Raw genomic sequence first — 16,997 nt, 5'->3', positions numbered from 1 at the left:
TGTGAATTGCGGGAAAAAAAATGTTGTTGTGTGTTTTTTTTTTCCAAAGCAAGACTTGAAGTCAAATGTCACTTTTAAATGAAACCTTCAGCCATGAAATCAAATTTGACTTTCTTTGAATGATACCTCTTGAAATCATATTTTCTTTAAAGACCTTTATTCCTTGAGTCCCTGAAAGGCTGTCTGCATGGCTGCCAGCAGTGTGTTACCACTCTTCATCTAGCCAAACACAAGCCTTGTAGCATTGTGCCTTGTTAATCCTCTGACAATATGAGATCTACCCTTCCAAATCGGTCAAAGAATTGCCACAGGGATATACAATCTAGTACCCTAGAGGCCAAATAATAGAAATTTAAATTTTCTTGTGTTGATAATAACTTTTATTAAAACAGTCGACGTACAGAAAATCCATCTGAGTGAGCTTTTTCTAATTAAATTATGCGTGCTTTATTAGAATGAGTATTTCAGGACAACATTGTCATAGCATAAACAAATACAAAAGGTACAATTCATAAAAATAAAGTACCGGTTGATAAAATGAGCCTCAAGGAAAATCTGAAATGTTTCTTATAGCCTACAGTATTGTGTTTTAAAGTCACTCAATTCATAGACAACAACAGAGTTTAAATGGTTTTTTTCAATATGTTTTTTGTAGAATTGACTTGGGCAGGTATGTTTTATGTATTTTTATAATCCATTGTGTCCCAACAAAAAAACATAATTTAACTGCAGTGGTTGTGCCAGTAACAACACAATTCAACCTTATGTCAAAGTCTCAAGTATGCAGTGAATGCAATGAAACAATGTGTAATACTATCTGTTTTGTATGTATTAATCATTTGCTAGGCCTTAAGAGAAGAGGATCAGAATGGAATTTAAAGCCTCTGACTCAATAAGAGAAATGTTAACCTCACAATAAAGCTTAATTACTGGACGGGTTCATATTGCTGGGGCTTCTTTAAATCGTTTGAAACTTGTATGGAGAGTAGGCACTGTTTTAATGCTCCAGTGTGCATATACTGCCATCTTGTGGTTACAATTACAATTGTGTTACTAAATCAGAATCCTGGGTTTTAGTTGACTGATAACTAAACAATGGCAGGTATTTTTCTTTATTTGATACAGTACAGCATGCCATTTGTCATACTTACCCACCACCTGTCTCCTTGAATACATAGAGGGAAATGGAGAAGATACTATGTTGTCTGTTTTTGTAAATTCACTTGATTGTTCACTTACTCTGTATAACAGTCTAACCAACAAAACAGTTGCCCATTACGAAACCGAGGTAAAGTCACAAACAGCTGTTTCCACCACACTGAAACTCAATGTCCAGTCAGTGATGGCCTGGCACTTCAATTTGTCAATAGGTAGTCAATAATTACATCCATATGTTCCAGTGTGACTTAGGGTCGTTATTATGATAACTCAAGGCTGGTTGGGGCTTTTTGGACCAGTCAACTTGAGGGTCCACTTGGTCTACTAACTCTACCAAAATGTGTGGCCTTAAGCTCTTCTACCCAAGAATGGGTAGAAATGGACACATGGAACTTTGTTAGGATGGCTTCCTAAACCCATACCTAAAATAAAATAAATGATAGAATTAAATTCAATACATTTAAATTAAATGCCAAAATTACCCTACAAGCAGTGTAACACAGGGGATTATTGCAGTAACAAAGTTTCACATAACAACATGATAGAATGTAATAACTTCATAAGTGTGTATGTTGTAATAACGTGGAAATAGCTTGTTAAAACGTGAAAATATATTTTTATAACGTGAAAAACATCTTGTTATTCTTATAAACTTCACGTAATAAGGTGATTTCTTTTTCAGGTGTGGCAGCACTACGCTTCTGTCATTTTTATTAGGATAAAAGGGATTTTAGTTTAGGAATCCAATGGGCATTAGTTGATATCTGAAACATGCATAAACTATTGTATGTACCTCCAAAATAAAAAAGGTTGTCCTACTGCTTGATTAACAGGCAGCCTTTCCCACTAAAACATCTAAACCAGGGATCATCAACAGTGGGTGCAGGACCCCTAGGGGGTCCCTCAGAGTCAATGCAGGGGGGCCTCCAAATTATTGTTAATTTTTGAAAAAATGAATCTAAAATTAAAGTCTTAACATGAATCCAACATATTATTAGCAAATATAAATCCCCACTGCTTACTGACCTATAGGTAAGGTAGTCACTAAGATAGCCATCCACAGATACTTAGTTCATCCTAAGCATACACTGTGCCACATGTATGTTTTACATTAAAATTATTTATAAAATCATGCCAACAATTATTATGTTAATAGCTTAGTATTATATGCAAAAAGATGTGCAACTCAATTTTATTTAAATATATGTAGTAAGGGGTCCCTGCTCCATCTCTCTTTCAGTTAAGGGGTCCTTGGCTTAAAACACGTTGAAGACCCCTGATCTAAACTAGTCATAATATAAGGGAAGGAGAAGAAAAAAACTAATATTAAAAGGATTTTGACCCTCTCGGCACTCCATACATGTAGAGCGCGTCTCTGTTAGTGACGCGTGTTACGTAGAGTCGTTCAATATTCACATTAGCGAGCTTTAACATTGAGAATATGTATTACCGAATCAGATAGTCGCTATTCAAGTGTGCTCAATTTAAAACTATTGGTGTCGTTATTTGCACATCTACAGTGTGGACAAAAATGACCGATTTGACAGATTCCTTGACCAAAGAAGGCTGGTAAGTAGCATAGTAGCTAACGTCAGTGAGTGAGCTAGCTAATGTTAGCTAGCTAACTCATGAGGTCCCTGATTGGTGTTTGCTCACAACACTAACGTTAATCATTAGCGTTAGCTATCAATTTACATTGGAGTTTTGCGAGAGCCACTTTAGGTTGTGCGGATCGTGGCAATGTTATTAATTTGCCTGAAGCGTAACGTTAACTAAGGCTAACTAACTAAGAGCTAGCGAGATAAATAACGTTAGCTAGCTAGGTACAGCCAATACACACGTAGCATACCATTATCATAACGTAAAAACTGTTGACGCTACAGTTTGCGTTAACTGATAAGCAGTAATAACGTTACAAAGAGCGCCGACATTGGCTAAATAAAAAAAGCGCTGTTGAAAGTCAGAACTTCCCAGCAGCACGTATTACTGTAACGTTACAATATCTAGCTAGCTAACTTTACTAGAGTGATACATGTAACGTTAGCCCACCTTCGTCTTTAAAACAGCCAAAGAAGGTTGTGAGTTCGAACCCAGGTCGTCCCAGCCCTTTCTGTGTGGAGTTTGCATGTTCTCCCCTTGCTTTCATGGGTTTCCTCCGGGTGCTCCGGTTTCTTCCCACCATAAAGACATGCATGCAACTAGAACTACAGTTGAAAATTAGCCGACTGGCTAACACTGGCGCATTTACAGAAATGTTGATTAATGTGCATTGTCCTAATCAAATAAATAAATCTTAAATGTAAACATTTACCTCGTTCCAGTTTTGTTCATGGGGCGGTCCCTACTGGAGTGTTACAGTATTTCTCCGAGGCTAATGAAATAAAAACCAGTAGTAATGTTATACATAATGTGCCTTCTAAACTTAGCTAGAGACATTAACGTTTACGATGCTATTGCGGTTGTCCTGTGTTTGGCTAATATATATTCTCACCTAAACTGCTGAGGGCTTTCCTCCGGCCTTAAAACAAATAAATAGTAGCCGTTAAAATAAGTCTTACCACAAGGTGAAACAAATAAATTCTTGACATTGTTAATACGTCGTCTCGTTTTGTGCTCAACTGACTTGTAATAAACTTGTCTGAAATTATCAATATTAGTAGATTTCTTGTGATTTAAATGTCGTGGGTAAATTACTTATCTAGAAGTTTTTGAATGTTTGAACATTAATGTGGTTAGGCATGCTCACCTGCTTTTTGAAACCTGCCAACTTCATCATCTTCCCTCTCTACCTTGTCATCTTACAGGTACCTCAGTGATGAAGGCATAACAGAACTGAAAGGATCTGCTGAGAAAATAACCCACAATGACATTATTCGTATTGCGCTTGACGTAAGTTTTAATCTGGCAAGTTTTATGTATAGATTTTTCCAATTTAACAGCAGTCTGCTCTGTATTTATGTAGCAGCAAGCAGATACTCTAATCACGGGTTTGCACTGAAAACTGTTGTGGGGAATGGATATTAAATACTAACTGCTTTTCAGGCACCTACTGATGTACACAGCCACCATACACGCTACTGAAACAAACAAACGCACAGTTTTAAACTGGATGTCAAATTGTCTTCTCTGTGAACATTCAGGGTGTTTGATATATGTAATAGTGTAAGTAGACGTCTGTGAAAAGCATATTATGCAGCCTATTGCTAATTATGTATGACCCACTATTGGCAGGCACAGTATATACACTTTCCAGCTTCAGTTGCCCTTGCTCTAAAGATAATCTTTCACCTTCACATCAAAATATTTGCCTTTGCCCTCTTTGATCAGCCAGTTAAATCAAGTCCATTGCATACATCCTAACATCATATCAAAAATAAACATGAGGCCAAAAATCTATTTAAGTTTCATGGCATGGAGAGACGATATATAATGTTGCCATTATGATAAATGATACTTAAAAAAAAAAGTAACAGACAACACACTAGACATAACATGAACACAAAAGCGGTAATAAGTAAAGAAGAACCACAGTCGTAGACATGGAAATGCTTTTCTGTTAGACAATGTGTAACTGTTTACCTGACTGGCAGTGAAAGACATGTCTAGAACACAGTAGTTACAGTTACTGCAAAAGCCTTGACCTTTAGGTTTTGGCAAGGAAGGCTGCCAAAAGATCTCAGACTGCACTTTGACTTATTATTGCGTACCTGGTTGAACCAACATGAAGCAAATTTGGGCCGAAGCTGGTAGGGCAGTGGAATCTTTAAACTAGTTCTAAGATTAAATGGAGCAGTTGCTGCTTCACTAACAAAACCGTCATAGTCACATTTCCCCAACCCTGTTAGAAGCCTTGATACGGCCTTGAGAAATTTATTGAGACATCAATGTAAAGAACAAATAGCTTTTTTTTTTTAGGTTAACTGGGGAAACAAAAGACCTATGTTTAGAGATATTGTCATCTGCTTCAAAACAGATTTGTAAAAAGGATGGGTGAGGAACCCACTTGGAATTGGTACCTTGGTCCATGGTCCTGCAACAACTGCAAATTTGTCTAATAGTGCACAGCTATGGTTACTTGTCTGCTCCCAATTGGCTACATGATGTCCATTTGTGGGACTAAAGGTGAAAGTCCTCCTCCCTAACATGCAAATGAATAGAATTAGGAAGATCATTTGTTATTTTGAGGCAAAGTACAGTGCAGGTAAACACATTTTTTCGAATGTATTTTAGGCAAACTATTGCAATCGTTCTTTTCATTATGGCTGGCACATTATTTATTTATTTTTAATTGAGCAGTATCTTCTTTGCAGAGTGACCTTAGGCCTATTGGGAGAAAATTTCTACCGTCTGATATCAATAGTGGAAGAACTGACAAGGTGAGTGGTACATAGAGTCTTATACATGCATTTCAATGCTATATTTCTGAATCTTGGTGGAAAGTGATGTGCTATGGTTACAGATGAAAGTTGCTCAAGTTTTTGCTGAAATGCGGTTCTCATGAGTACCACTAGATGGCCCTAACACACTGCCAAACAAGGATCAAAGAACTGCTTCTTCACCTGTGAAACTGGAGCTGAGCAACTGTAAAGAAAAAATGTCCCATATGTTGTCCGAGAATTAAAACATGTAATTCTATGTGAGCATAACCCCTGCTCCCTTCAGGCTCAGAACAAGATGCGTGTGAGTGAATGCAACAGAGTGAATGCTACTATAATTACATTGCCTTACATACATATTGTAGTAACGTGTAAATGTTAAATTTACATATGTAACATTTACACATGTTACACGTTTGTTTCACAGAACTAGAAATCATTATTTGAGAGGATAGATCTGATAAACGGTTTTAAATACAATGGTCACTGAATCTAAAGGTAAGCCATGAAGCAGTTTGGAGGAATAAGTAAACCTCTGCTGACACAGGTATGCTAAATGGAAAGAGATTTTTTTTTTTTTAATATGCCTTAGAAATTACAACTTTTTGGTGTAACCATTAATAGCTAGATTTTTGCTCGTATTTTGCTGTTGCAATCCTCCCCAACGTGCTGCTGATTTGCCTTTTCAGCTATAATTCTTTTTGTTGTCTCTTGCACATGGCCAGTTGGAAGGTCCATGTGTTCTTCAGGTGCAGAAGGTGAGGAACGTCTCGGCTCCTAAAGACCACGAGGAGTCCCATGGCGCACCGCGAATGCTGCGCCTACAAATGACAGATGGGCATACCAGCTGTGTAGGATTGGAGTTTAAACACCTGTCTAAGATTAGGTACCCATGTAACAGTTCTTTTGTATTTAGGATTATGTTGGGTTTAGTGCAAATAACTGGATGAAGTATATTATAATTGCCTAGGAAGTTAATATCACTGTGTAATACCGGTAACAAATAACATTAGTTGTCTTGTTTAAAAAATAAACCATTGTAAAAATCAAGTATTTCTAGTAGCTACATTATAGATGCAAAGCAAGGGCATTCAGCCAGTTCCACATATATTCAAAGCAAATGTGTAAGATTCTGCACCACCCTTCTCCTTCACCTCCTTGTCAACACTCTCACCCCACCACATGCCTCTATTTTTCTTTTATCTACAATTTCCACGTGGTGGCAGCTATCTAACAATTTCAAGCCTTAATTACATCTCCGTCCCAGCAACTGTGGCCTTGGTGACGGCTACCATGGTGACTAGCCAGTCTGTACAGGTTGAGTGGCCAGAACGTGGGCCTTGACTTCCTGATGGGAAGAGAGGAGAGAACAGAACAAATCCCCTCTTTATGAGCGGCACACACACACACACTGGCTGCCAACAGCGGTGGTTAGTGTTTCTTATGAAAGCGTCCGCTTTAGTGTGCGTGAGAATATAAGTGAGTGGCGAAGACTCATGAGATGGATTACATTACTGTTCAGTGTGTGAGACAGGGATATAGAGCGATGACAAACATTAAGTAGCAACATTGATTAGATCGTGAATAGTGTGTGTATATGTGCTTGTAGGTTTATAAATTGAGGATAGAGAGAGCCTTGCTTCTGCATTGGCTGCTATCATGAAAACAGCATCTATCCCAGAGGTTTGGAGTGAAATCCCTAATTGTTGCTTTGGCATCCGGCATCAGTAGCTGGAAATCCCTCTAAGTCCCTGTGCTTTCTTAATGAAAGCGACAGAGGCCTTATCAGGCCTGATGAGATAGAGGGGCTTTTAATTTACCATGAGGATGGGTGAGCAGCTGGGATTATTAATAGTCTCTCCTAGCCTCGCCACCCATCCGCTGGCACTGCTCCATGTCATTTATAAAGTGGTATGGGTAAGGCAATAGGGTGTGGGGCCTGGTATATGCAGTTCTAATATCTTAAAGTTTTGAGTGTAACATTTAACGGTTAAACAAGTTATTTATGAAGCATCCTTTTATACATACATTTTTATTGTTTTGTTTTTCAGTCTAAATACTCCCCCGGGAACAAAGGTAAAGCTCCTTGGTACAGTCCAGGTTAAAAATGGTCTTTTGCTGCTGGATGACTCAAAAATCTCTGTCCTTGGGGGAGAGGTTGATCACATGGTGGAGAAATGGGAACTACAAAGGGTGAGAGTTGATTTTGTAATGTTGACTCTGCTACTTGCTAAAAAAATATGCAATTGATATGTTGTTAATCATGCTAATAATGCATTTTTCTTAGTTTTTAAGAATGTTCTGCCTTTACCATTCAACCTGCAGAGTCTAGCCAAACACAGCAGGAGTAACATTGGAGCAGAAGGTGGACCTCCTCCCTTTGTGCCATTTGGTCAGGTAAGGATACTGTTATACAATAGAAGTGCTTCTTCAACATAAACACCAGAAGGAAACAATCATGTAGAAAAAAATATTATAAAATAGCAAACTAACCAATCTTAAAAATGTTTATTTTTTAGTTTTAAAAGTTTATGGAAATGAGATTTTAGCAGTGACTTAATAGAAGTCAGAGTTACTGTTGAATAAAAATAACCTCACAGATGTATTTTAGATGCCAGACACAATGCCTGGCTCCAGGAGTGGGCCTTGATGTCCCCTTTTCTTGGCAATGTTTTTCTGATCTTTATGAACTAATTGTGAAAGTCTTCATGCATTTTTAAAGTGCATTACTGAATTTTAATTCTGCTTTGTTGTCCTACCACACATATTGCACTATAGCAAGTGCAATGACTTTCTATATGTGGTGTAAGTGTTTCATCATCAGAAATAAATAATACAATACTTAAAATATACACTAACATCACATTGTCAAACAATTGGTATTTATACACAGTTTTAGATTTAAAAAGAATAACTGCTCAATTCCCAGTGCTCTCTATTGAACTATTGAACCTAAAAACCTTCCGCATTTTGTGGTTTTGCACATCACCACATCATTTTTTTTTCACTTTAAAACTACTGAGCCTTAGTCAATACTCCCTTGGCAAGGATCACAGCTTCAGAGTGGGATACATCCGTATCAGCTTGACACTTGGATTTTGGGATTTTCACCCACTCCTCCCTCCAGATTTACTCAAGCTTTGTAAAGTTGGATGAGAGGCATTTTGGAATTATCATTCAACATTCTCTAGCTTTTCAGTGTAGATGTATTTCTAATGCTGGGTCACTCCAGGACTTAGTGTTGATTGGATGTCTGTTTAGGGTTGTTATATATAAATAATATCCTATCCCATTGGCACACTGAAGCAGATTCTCTTCAAATCTGTGCTTGTGTTTTCCTTGACTCTATGTTTCACTGGACATTGTGTGTCCCCTGAAGATGTACATGTAGTTTACTTCTCATTAGACAGTAAAATGATTTGCCTCATGCTTTGAGTCCAATTTGACCTGTGAAGTGTTACCCACACTTCAGAGCATTGAAGGAAAGTAGAAAGTTGTAGTCATTATATTTTCATCAATTACACTAGGGCTGTACCTGACTCATCATTTTGTCAGTTGAATCGAATTTGGCTGTTCAATACCAATATTCGACTATTCGTTCCTTTTTTCAGGTATTCAGTATTAAGCAACACTTTATTGAATGGGGTTCAGCGGGACGCTAAGGGTGACAAAGAAGTTAGCCCTCCGAGCTAATGCGTGCTAACTACTGTAGCTGAGAGTAATAAAATTAAAAAAACAGAGGCTCTGTAATCTGAACCAGCGTAAACCAAGATGTCCAACACATTTTTATCAACTCTCATATTGACAACGGAAGCGCATAACACTACAGCTTTGCTTCTTCCGTTTTTTTCCCCCTTCACAATAAAAGCCCAACTTAAATTTACTCTGAGCTTTTAGCTACGAGGCAACCCAGGGGAGTCAGCGTCTCAGCCTCAACTACGGCTCGACCACAGGGAGTCATTCACGGAATTAAGCAGTTTCATGTAAAAAGAGTTCCTTTGGTGGTATACAGCCAACTTGCGAAGTCTTGGAGGGGAAACAGTGAGGTCTGTGTGTGCTATAAAATGACACCGTTAATTGGGGAAAAAAAATGTAATTCAGATTTGATCTATCTGTGGGTGGGTCTCAATCTACCTGGGTGGCCGCCCAAGTAGAACCTCTATGGAAAACACTGCACTTACCATGTTGGGATTGCCAATGCAACAAAAAGATGGTAAACCTTCTCAGAAGCAAAGGTCATTGCTGCAGTCAGTTGATCACTTCTTTGACTGAATCATGATTTCCTACAGTCGTGAAACAGCTGCAGGAAGGGTTGCGTTTCAATCTCATTCTTCACAAGTCACTGTTACTAATATGATACAGTTCACAGTTGAGTTTCAAAACATGAGCTGTGAGCTGGGAAGCAGCTTTGGGATTTCAGTTGCTATTGGTTGCTACAACATAATCTTAGAGTGTAACTTAAACACCGCAGGTGACTTCATTATAGCTCTCATGTAATTCCACAAAATGTGGAAATTGTCAAGGGCATTGATTCTTTTCTTAAGGAACTATACGTGAAGGAAAAGGATAATTGAGAACATGTTTTTCACTCTTATTTGCTCCCTGTAGAAGTGTATGATGAAAGATGACGTAGACAGCACAGAACTAGACCAGAGGAAGACCCTCAAAACTCAAGATGTGGTCAAAAATCCTGACGAGAATATTGAGTTTGAGAAGCAGCGGACAGCAGCTATTGCTGAGGTGGCCAAGACCAAAGAGGTATGTAAACCCTGATCATGAGTCTTTACTACACCTTGGAAATGGTTGTGGTAACTGCGAGGTATTTGTGTATTATAGAATTCATCAATCTTTAATATACTTTAATTATCGTAGCAAACAAATTGTAGTGGTGTCCTGAGTCAACCTATAATTTCCCACCTTTTAATGTTGGACATTTGATTTCACGACCATTCCTTTTGCCACGTTAACTGATTTAGCTGTTTCTCTTATCGATTGCAATTTTTTATTTAATTTGGCCTGCATTTACAAAGACATGACCGTTATTGACACTCGTCTTAATCTTTATTGCTTTTGACATTCAAGTAACTTTTCCAATTAAGTCCTAATTGCATCGTCAACTACAAAGTTTTGTTTCTTATGTTGGCTTTATTGTTTTGTCCCGCTCCGCAGCTGTATTGATCTTCATGTTCTTTTACTTGTTAGGCTCCACGCACGTTTGGTGGTGGAGGGAATGCAGGCAGTAATTTATCTAGTGCTGCTTCCTCCTTCCGAAGTCGAGACTCATACCAGAGGAGACGAGAAGACCGGGTCGAAAGAACGGAAAGCAGACAAGATGGAAACTATCGAGAGCTGGTGAGAAGACAATCCTTTGTCCACACCTGTAAAACAAGTCTGTTTTAATAAAAGTTAGTTATGAAAGCCACCTTTGTTTGAAATGATGATTTTTACGTCCAATTACTGAAGCCCCCATTGATTGTAACAAAGCAGTTTAAAGGTTGGAACCTGTCCTGCTTTTCCTCTTTGGTTTCATCAAGTCTTATTTCATGGTTCATAGACTAGGTGAGCCATTGATTATGATACTTTAGAAATATAAATGAATTGGAGGCTTGGCTAGGTTTTCCAACCAAGTGGCAGTCCATTTGTCTAGCTTTGTTTTGTGACCCGCCAGTTTCCAGGCAGAACCCAGCCAGCTTTGTGCTGAACACATACATTGGATGGAACAGGATATTATATTGTTTGGCTTGGGAATGTGTTAATGATGCTTTGTAACTTGAATGCACACTAATCCATCCTAAAACAAAACTCAAAGTGATATCCATGTCTGGCTCACTTACAAAGGGAGGTTCTTTCTTGATTGTTATTTTCTTTCTCCACAGTTCCTCCAGTCCATTGTTTTCTGTCACAATGCACTTTACATCTATGTCTAATATTACCAAACGGCCATTATTCATCCACATGTCTTTTCCACCCCTTTCCCTGTACATTTTATACCTTCTCCATACAATCTTTTTGTTTTCTCTTATTATGTTATCCACTTGTGTGTAGGTGGATGAACGTGCTCTGAGAGATATCATGGAGATGGGCTTTAACAGGGAGGCTGCTCGGCTGGCTCTAATGGATAATAACAACAACCTTGAAGTGGCACTAAACAGCCTCTTGACTGGATCTTCTGGTAGCAGACCTGGCCCTGTGGTAGCTGAATCTATAAAGCCCCAACCCAGAGGTACATACATACACGTACATAAATGTACACCCGCATGCCTGCTGCCCGCTTTGGCTTGAGAAAATGCCCCATAGCCTGAAACACTTTTTCGTAAGAGTGAGATTGAGGGAGGGTCCTTTTTTAAATGCACCTTCAGCCTAGTTAAAGGTCCACATGGGCGGTTTTGCTTGTTTTAGTCCATTTACCGCAAATTGCATAGACACTTTACTGCCTACTATTTTCCCAAGCACACCGTAAGGTTTCAGATGGATATTCTACTTCACCTGCAGTAATTGTTTTGTATTTGTTTCAGTACTAGAAATCAACTTGCAGCAACTTATTCTGTCACAGTGAACTATCTACTGTCTTCCCCCCCACCCCCATCATGTGTTACAAAAACTGTGAGCAGGGACTGTTTTTTGTTGTCGCTGCATACGGTACATTGATCCTCCGAGTCAGCTACAGAACATTAACCTTGTCACACGTGCTTTAGATGTAGACTCTCGGGGCTAGAAGGTGTACACATTCAAACATCCAGTTTCATCGATCCAACTTTTCTTATTTGCGTCTACTGTACATAATCTTATTTTTGGGTTGTTTAAAGCCAGGGGAAGAGGAAGAGGCAGATCCAGAAATGAAGATGAGGAGGAGGGAGCAGGAGGAAGGCCATCTGGACCAAGCACTCTTTTTGACTTTCTTGAATCCAAGATGGGAGTTTTCTCCATTAATGGTGGGTGTAATGGTCTGGATTTGATTCTCAACTGTCTTGGTACTTCTTTTGGTCCTTAAACATCATGCTTCATGCTTTTTCAAGCCAGTTCTTTGTTAAGAATGTACTAATTAATAACAGTACGCCAACATGGGCAGAGTCACGATTGGATCGAGACAGATGGCTGTCTAGCTATCGGGAGCTGAGGGGAATTAAGTCAGTCATTTAAGTTCTCTAAATGACTGAAATCAGCGCTGGCGTGGAAGACCAATGCAGCGTTGGGCTGTAGTTGAAAGTAGGGCTGTACGATGTGACCTAAAATAAAAAAACACGATTAATTGCACAGTTTACCTCGATAACGATAAATGAACGATAATTAATCACGTTGTTCTAAATCCTCTTTTCTGAAGCAAAAATGTTTTCAGATGACGGACACAGTGTTTTTTTTTGGGCACAAGTTGCTCAGTTGACTCGGACTCTGTGTTTGAGTTGTCCTCCATTAGGCTTTCCATGCGGCTGACTGGTCCGGGCGAAGTCACGTGACTACACACGCAGTAGAATGTTTTTAAGGAGAAAGTAGTCCTATCAACAGGAATATGTTGTCGAAATTATCGTCATGGGAAAAATACGTCAATAACGGCTTCAAAATCTCGATGTCGATACATTTTCGATTAATCTTCCAGCCCTAGTTGAAAGTGGGCATTAACAAACTTTTTTATGCTATTAACATGCTTTTAATGTCTGATTGTGTTTAACCAAGGATAATCTGATTTGGTGATTCCATTAATATTTGGTCATTTATTTACTACTGTTCCCTTCATGTTTTTGTTTAGTGTTTTAGTAGTCTTTAATTGAATATGTGTGGCACATGGTAATGTGGTCTTGTCAGTGTTCCTTGTTCTATTGATCCCACTATTCCTTTGCTGTAGTTTTGATTACACTGCTCTTTTTTTTGGTTTGTTTACTCAGAGCCAAAGAGCCAGGCACCTCAGAGGCACCATGAGAGTAAAGCAAATTTCTCCAACTCAGACTATTACTGCAAAGACCAATCTCAGACCAAGTTCTCATCGCATAATGACCATAGGCACCAAAGGAATGACAGACCACCTCGCTTCCACAGAGACTTTGATTTTCCCAAACCTGGCCAGGAGCCTCTCTCTAACTGTACAACCTCCCAAACATCAGCTCCGGCCCAGCAGTGGAAGGGCCAGGAGAGATGGTCACGAGGCACGTCAGACAGATCGCAAAATGACAGGAGAGAAATGAGAAATGAGCAGATTTCCCCTTCGTCCTTCTCGACTTCTTTCACACATTCAAAAGAACCTCCGCAGCAGGTGGAGTTTAGTGGACCTTACCACCAACGATCCAGAAATGGAGATGGTGGTGGTGGTGGTGGTGGTGGGAACATGGCTGGACCGTCCAGCAGGAGAGGGGTCAGAGACAACATGCCCACATCTAAACTGACCGATTCTGCAGGCAGTGAGCCCGATGGAAGAGGAAACGGTAAACGTACCGACAGAACTGAAGAACCCAGCAACAACAGGAGGAAGGGGAAGACTGACCGGTCAAACTCGGACCACCTTGACAGACAAAGGGATAGCCGGCCACCCAACTTTAACCTGAGGGGAGGAAACTCGGGGACATCTCAAGAAGTGGTGTTATCTCAGGATTGTCGTATCACGACAGGGGATCCTTCTCATTTCCAAAATGGAGATATGGAACACAAAAGAACTGGGCAAATCAAGCCAACAAACTCATCGTGTCCCCCCAGCAGGGAGCCGCCCCCCAAGAAAAACACTTTGAATAACCCAGGACCTAAAAGAAGGTCAGGACAAGGCAAAGGTCAAGGTCCTCGAGGACCAGAGAAAAGTCATTTTATGGAACAAGCTTGGAAACCTGGAGACCAATGCCTGGCACTGTACTGGGAAGACGGCAAGGTATGTCATTCCTGTATCGGTAACCTAGCAATAACTAAGAAGTGTTGAAACATGTTTGTAAACTGTCTACAGTAACTACAAATGTTTGACATTACAGTGAACAACTAGATCTGTTACAGTGACAATACACTGATGTGTGTTTTGTTTTGTTTGAGCTTGTTTGACAGTTAACATGTTGAATGGCTTAAAAAATATATATTAAGTGCAACCGACTAATTTTTTTCTCATTCAGTGTTGGCAGCGTTTTAGATTTGTTTGTCATGTCGTATTTAATTGAAATGGATCCGTCTTGTCTTGACGTGTGTCTTGAAATCTTTCTATTTGTTTCTGTGTGTGTGTGTGTGTGTGTGTGTGTGTGTGTGTGTGTGTGTGCGCGCTCGTGAAGTTCTACCATGCCAGAATAGATGCCGTGCATCCGTCAGGCTCCACGGCTGTGGTTGTATTTAGTGATTATGGAAACTGCGAAGAGGTCCTACTGCATAACATCAAACCTGTTTCTGCTGATGTGTTGGTAAGGAGAAAGAAAAGATCATAACGTGTTGGTTAATACTAAGTGGAAGCAACTAATTAAACTGTATTTGAGTGGGTTGAGGAAGCAGAAAATGACATCTTAATCTGATTACCCACAGTAACATCACAACCATATCAAATGTCCAATGGCAGGAGGAAGATGATGGTTACTACGACAGTTCACTAGAGTTTCGCCTTGGGGGAGATGGACAACCTCGACGCACAAGACCCACTCAGCAGTATTACCAGCCACCTAGGGCACGAGATTGATGTGTCTGCGTTTACACTGGCAGGTAAATAAATGTGAAATTGTGGTTGTTGTTAATTTCATTAATACTTCAACATCAATGTCCATCATTGTGTGTACAATGTGTAAACAATGCTCCTATTTTTATATGGAAACTTTTTATTCATAACATTACTCTTCATTGTGGTGGGAGTCTTGCATTATACAATAAAAGTGAAGGTACTGACTGTACAAAAGTCATTTGTAGGCATTTCTGTAACCTTTTTACTGTCATATAATTACCTGCATTTCATATATATATTAGAAACTGCTGCCAACCACAGCTATACAAAATCTCATGCACTCATTTTCATGTCGAAATTGTTTGGATATAATTGTATAGTTTCCACTTTTACTGCTTCTACTGGTACAATGCATTATGTACAAACTATTTCACAAGGTCTGCAGCAGTTGTGATCTTAAAAGATGCCCAAAGTGCAAACATGGTTTATTTTGTAAATGTATTTAATTTTCTTTTTCTTCACCCACCTGTGTGCTTATCCCACATCCTTCATGACAGAGATTATGTCACTTTCTGCAACAATCCGAGTGCTTCCTGATTATTTTTTATTTTTTTTTAATTGTCCACATCGCCAGGACTTACAGAACTTTTCAAAGGGCTTGGACAAAATGCAAAAAATAAAGAAAAACTGACATGAGCACCTGTCGATTTCATTAATGACATATCTACTTTATATGTTGTGAAGATTTGTTAAATGAATGCATTCAAATAAACAATTATCATGGTCTGTAGCGGATTTGTTGTTTTATTGTGTTTTATTTTTAATTATCAAATTCAAATGCTGAATAAACCAAGCCAGAGCAGAATTAGAAACCTCTTAGGGGTCCTTTGGTTTTATTTTTAATCTCATGACCGTAGTTGTGATTATCAGGTAGTTTATCACTAAATTAAATAGAGTTCTTGTCTCATAGCTTACCTCTGACATTCCTCCTCTTGGGGATAGACAGGTGCTATGAGTCCATAGCAAGCAGCTCAAGCTCATTTGTTGTGTTCTGTGAAGCAAATCCAAAGGGTAAGACAATCTCTTCCCCCTGTAATAGAGACGGTTACACTGCAGAGATATCATTTTGCACAATACAAAAGGGACTGTACCTAGCTCTTCCAGTATTGCACACACCACTGAGCTGGCTGTTTATGGACTTGTGCTGTGCGAGAGACAAGTTTTACACATCAAGAAATAATCTCCACCTCGGCTCGAATTTCACTCCTACCAGCAGTAGGAGACTAATGGACAATGCACAAGGGTTCAGCAGAGAGGCCGTCGTGCTATTCTGTATCATTGGTCTAAAGGTTTTGCTTTATTTTCCAACTGAGGCGCCAAGCGAGCATAGATGAATAATTAACATCTGCTAATATGGAAACCTATCTGTTGGGGAGGAACTGAAAGTGAAGCTCTTGAAGGTGTTCTTGGGTACTGACCATGACACACTGGCCAGATAATCATAAAGGATTGATTTTCAATCAGATAAACAGTTATATTTTTGATAGAGGAGTTAAGCCGATTTCATATTTAATATTTACTCTTGGCCCTGTGAAATGTCAGGCAAGACAAATATTAGGCAGAAGCTCTGTGGTCCCTCTGTGGATTGTAGGGTTAAGTTTTTTCACAGTTATTACTTGACAAGTGTAAATTGATTCTAATCAAATAGAAAATCCTCATGTGGCTGTTGTATGACAGAGAGAGCAACAAAAACTGAGGTAATAAGAACAAATTATATACAATATATTTTTTTAAACTGAATAATAAGCATTTCCGTATACATTAGCTTTGTAAAAACGTTATTTCCGTGGGTTCCT

General features: G+C 39.1%; 2 protein-coding genes across 5 annotated transcripts in view; one reads left to right on the top strand and one right to left on the bottom strand.

The window, feature by feature from the left end:
* LOC144515515 (protein diaphanous homolog 3-like) overlaps window positions 1–3,336 on the bottom strand; it is a 197,974-nt gene extending 194,638 nt beyond the window's left edge. The window contains exon 1 of one of the 2 annotated variants that reach the window (XM_078246442.1): window positions 3,208–3,336. In XM_078246442.1, coding sequence (XP_078102568.1) covers window positions 3,208–3,285 — 78 coding nt within the window. In that variant the 5' untranslated portion in view covers window positions 3,286–3,336. The remainder of the gene's footprint in view (window positions 1–3,207) is intronic. The other variant, XM_078246461.1, reaches the window with a different exon arrangement.
* tdrd3 (tudor domain containing 3) lies at window positions 2,526–15,936 on the top strand. 3 transcript variants are annotated; one of them, XM_078246483.1, is made up of 14 exons: window positions 2,526–2,727; window positions 3,963–4,047; window positions 5,469–5,534; window positions 6,260–6,420; window positions 7,586–7,727; window positions 7,860–7,931; window positions 10,143–10,292; window positions 10,737–10,886; window positions 11,580–11,757; window positions 12,341–12,466; window positions 13,415–14,382; window positions 14,768–14,893; window positions 15,046–15,185; window positions 15,699–15,936. In XM_078246483.1, exons 1-13 carry the CDS (start codon window positions 2,690–2,692, stop codon window positions 15,160–15,162), a joined length of 2,379 nt encoding a protein of 792 aa, XP_078102609.1. In that variant the 5' UTR covers window positions 2,526–2,689; the 3' UTR covers window positions 15,163–15,185; window positions 15,699–15,936. The 3 variants fall into 3 exon arrangements, with proteins under 3 accessions (XP_078102609.1, XP_078102601.1, XP_078102618.1); XM_078246475.1 differs by having other exon boundaries at window positions 15,046–15,936; XM_078246492.1 differs by lacking the exon at window positions 15,699–15,936 and having other exon boundaries at window positions 15,012–15,101.
* The last annotated feature ends 1,061 nt before the right edge of the window (window positions 15,937–16,997 follow it).

This window comes from Sander vitreus, chromosome 1, assembly GCF_031162955.1.
Source record: "Sander vitreus isolate 19-12246 chromosome 1, sanVit1, whole genome shotgun sequence".
In the NCBI taxonomy this organism is placed as follows: domain Eukaryota; kingdom Metazoa; phylum Chordata; class Actinopteri; order Perciformes; family Percidae; genus Sander; species Sander vitreus.
The sequence above is the reverse complement of the archived record's forward strand: the minus strand, read 5'-3'. Positions and strand labels throughout refer to the sequence as shown.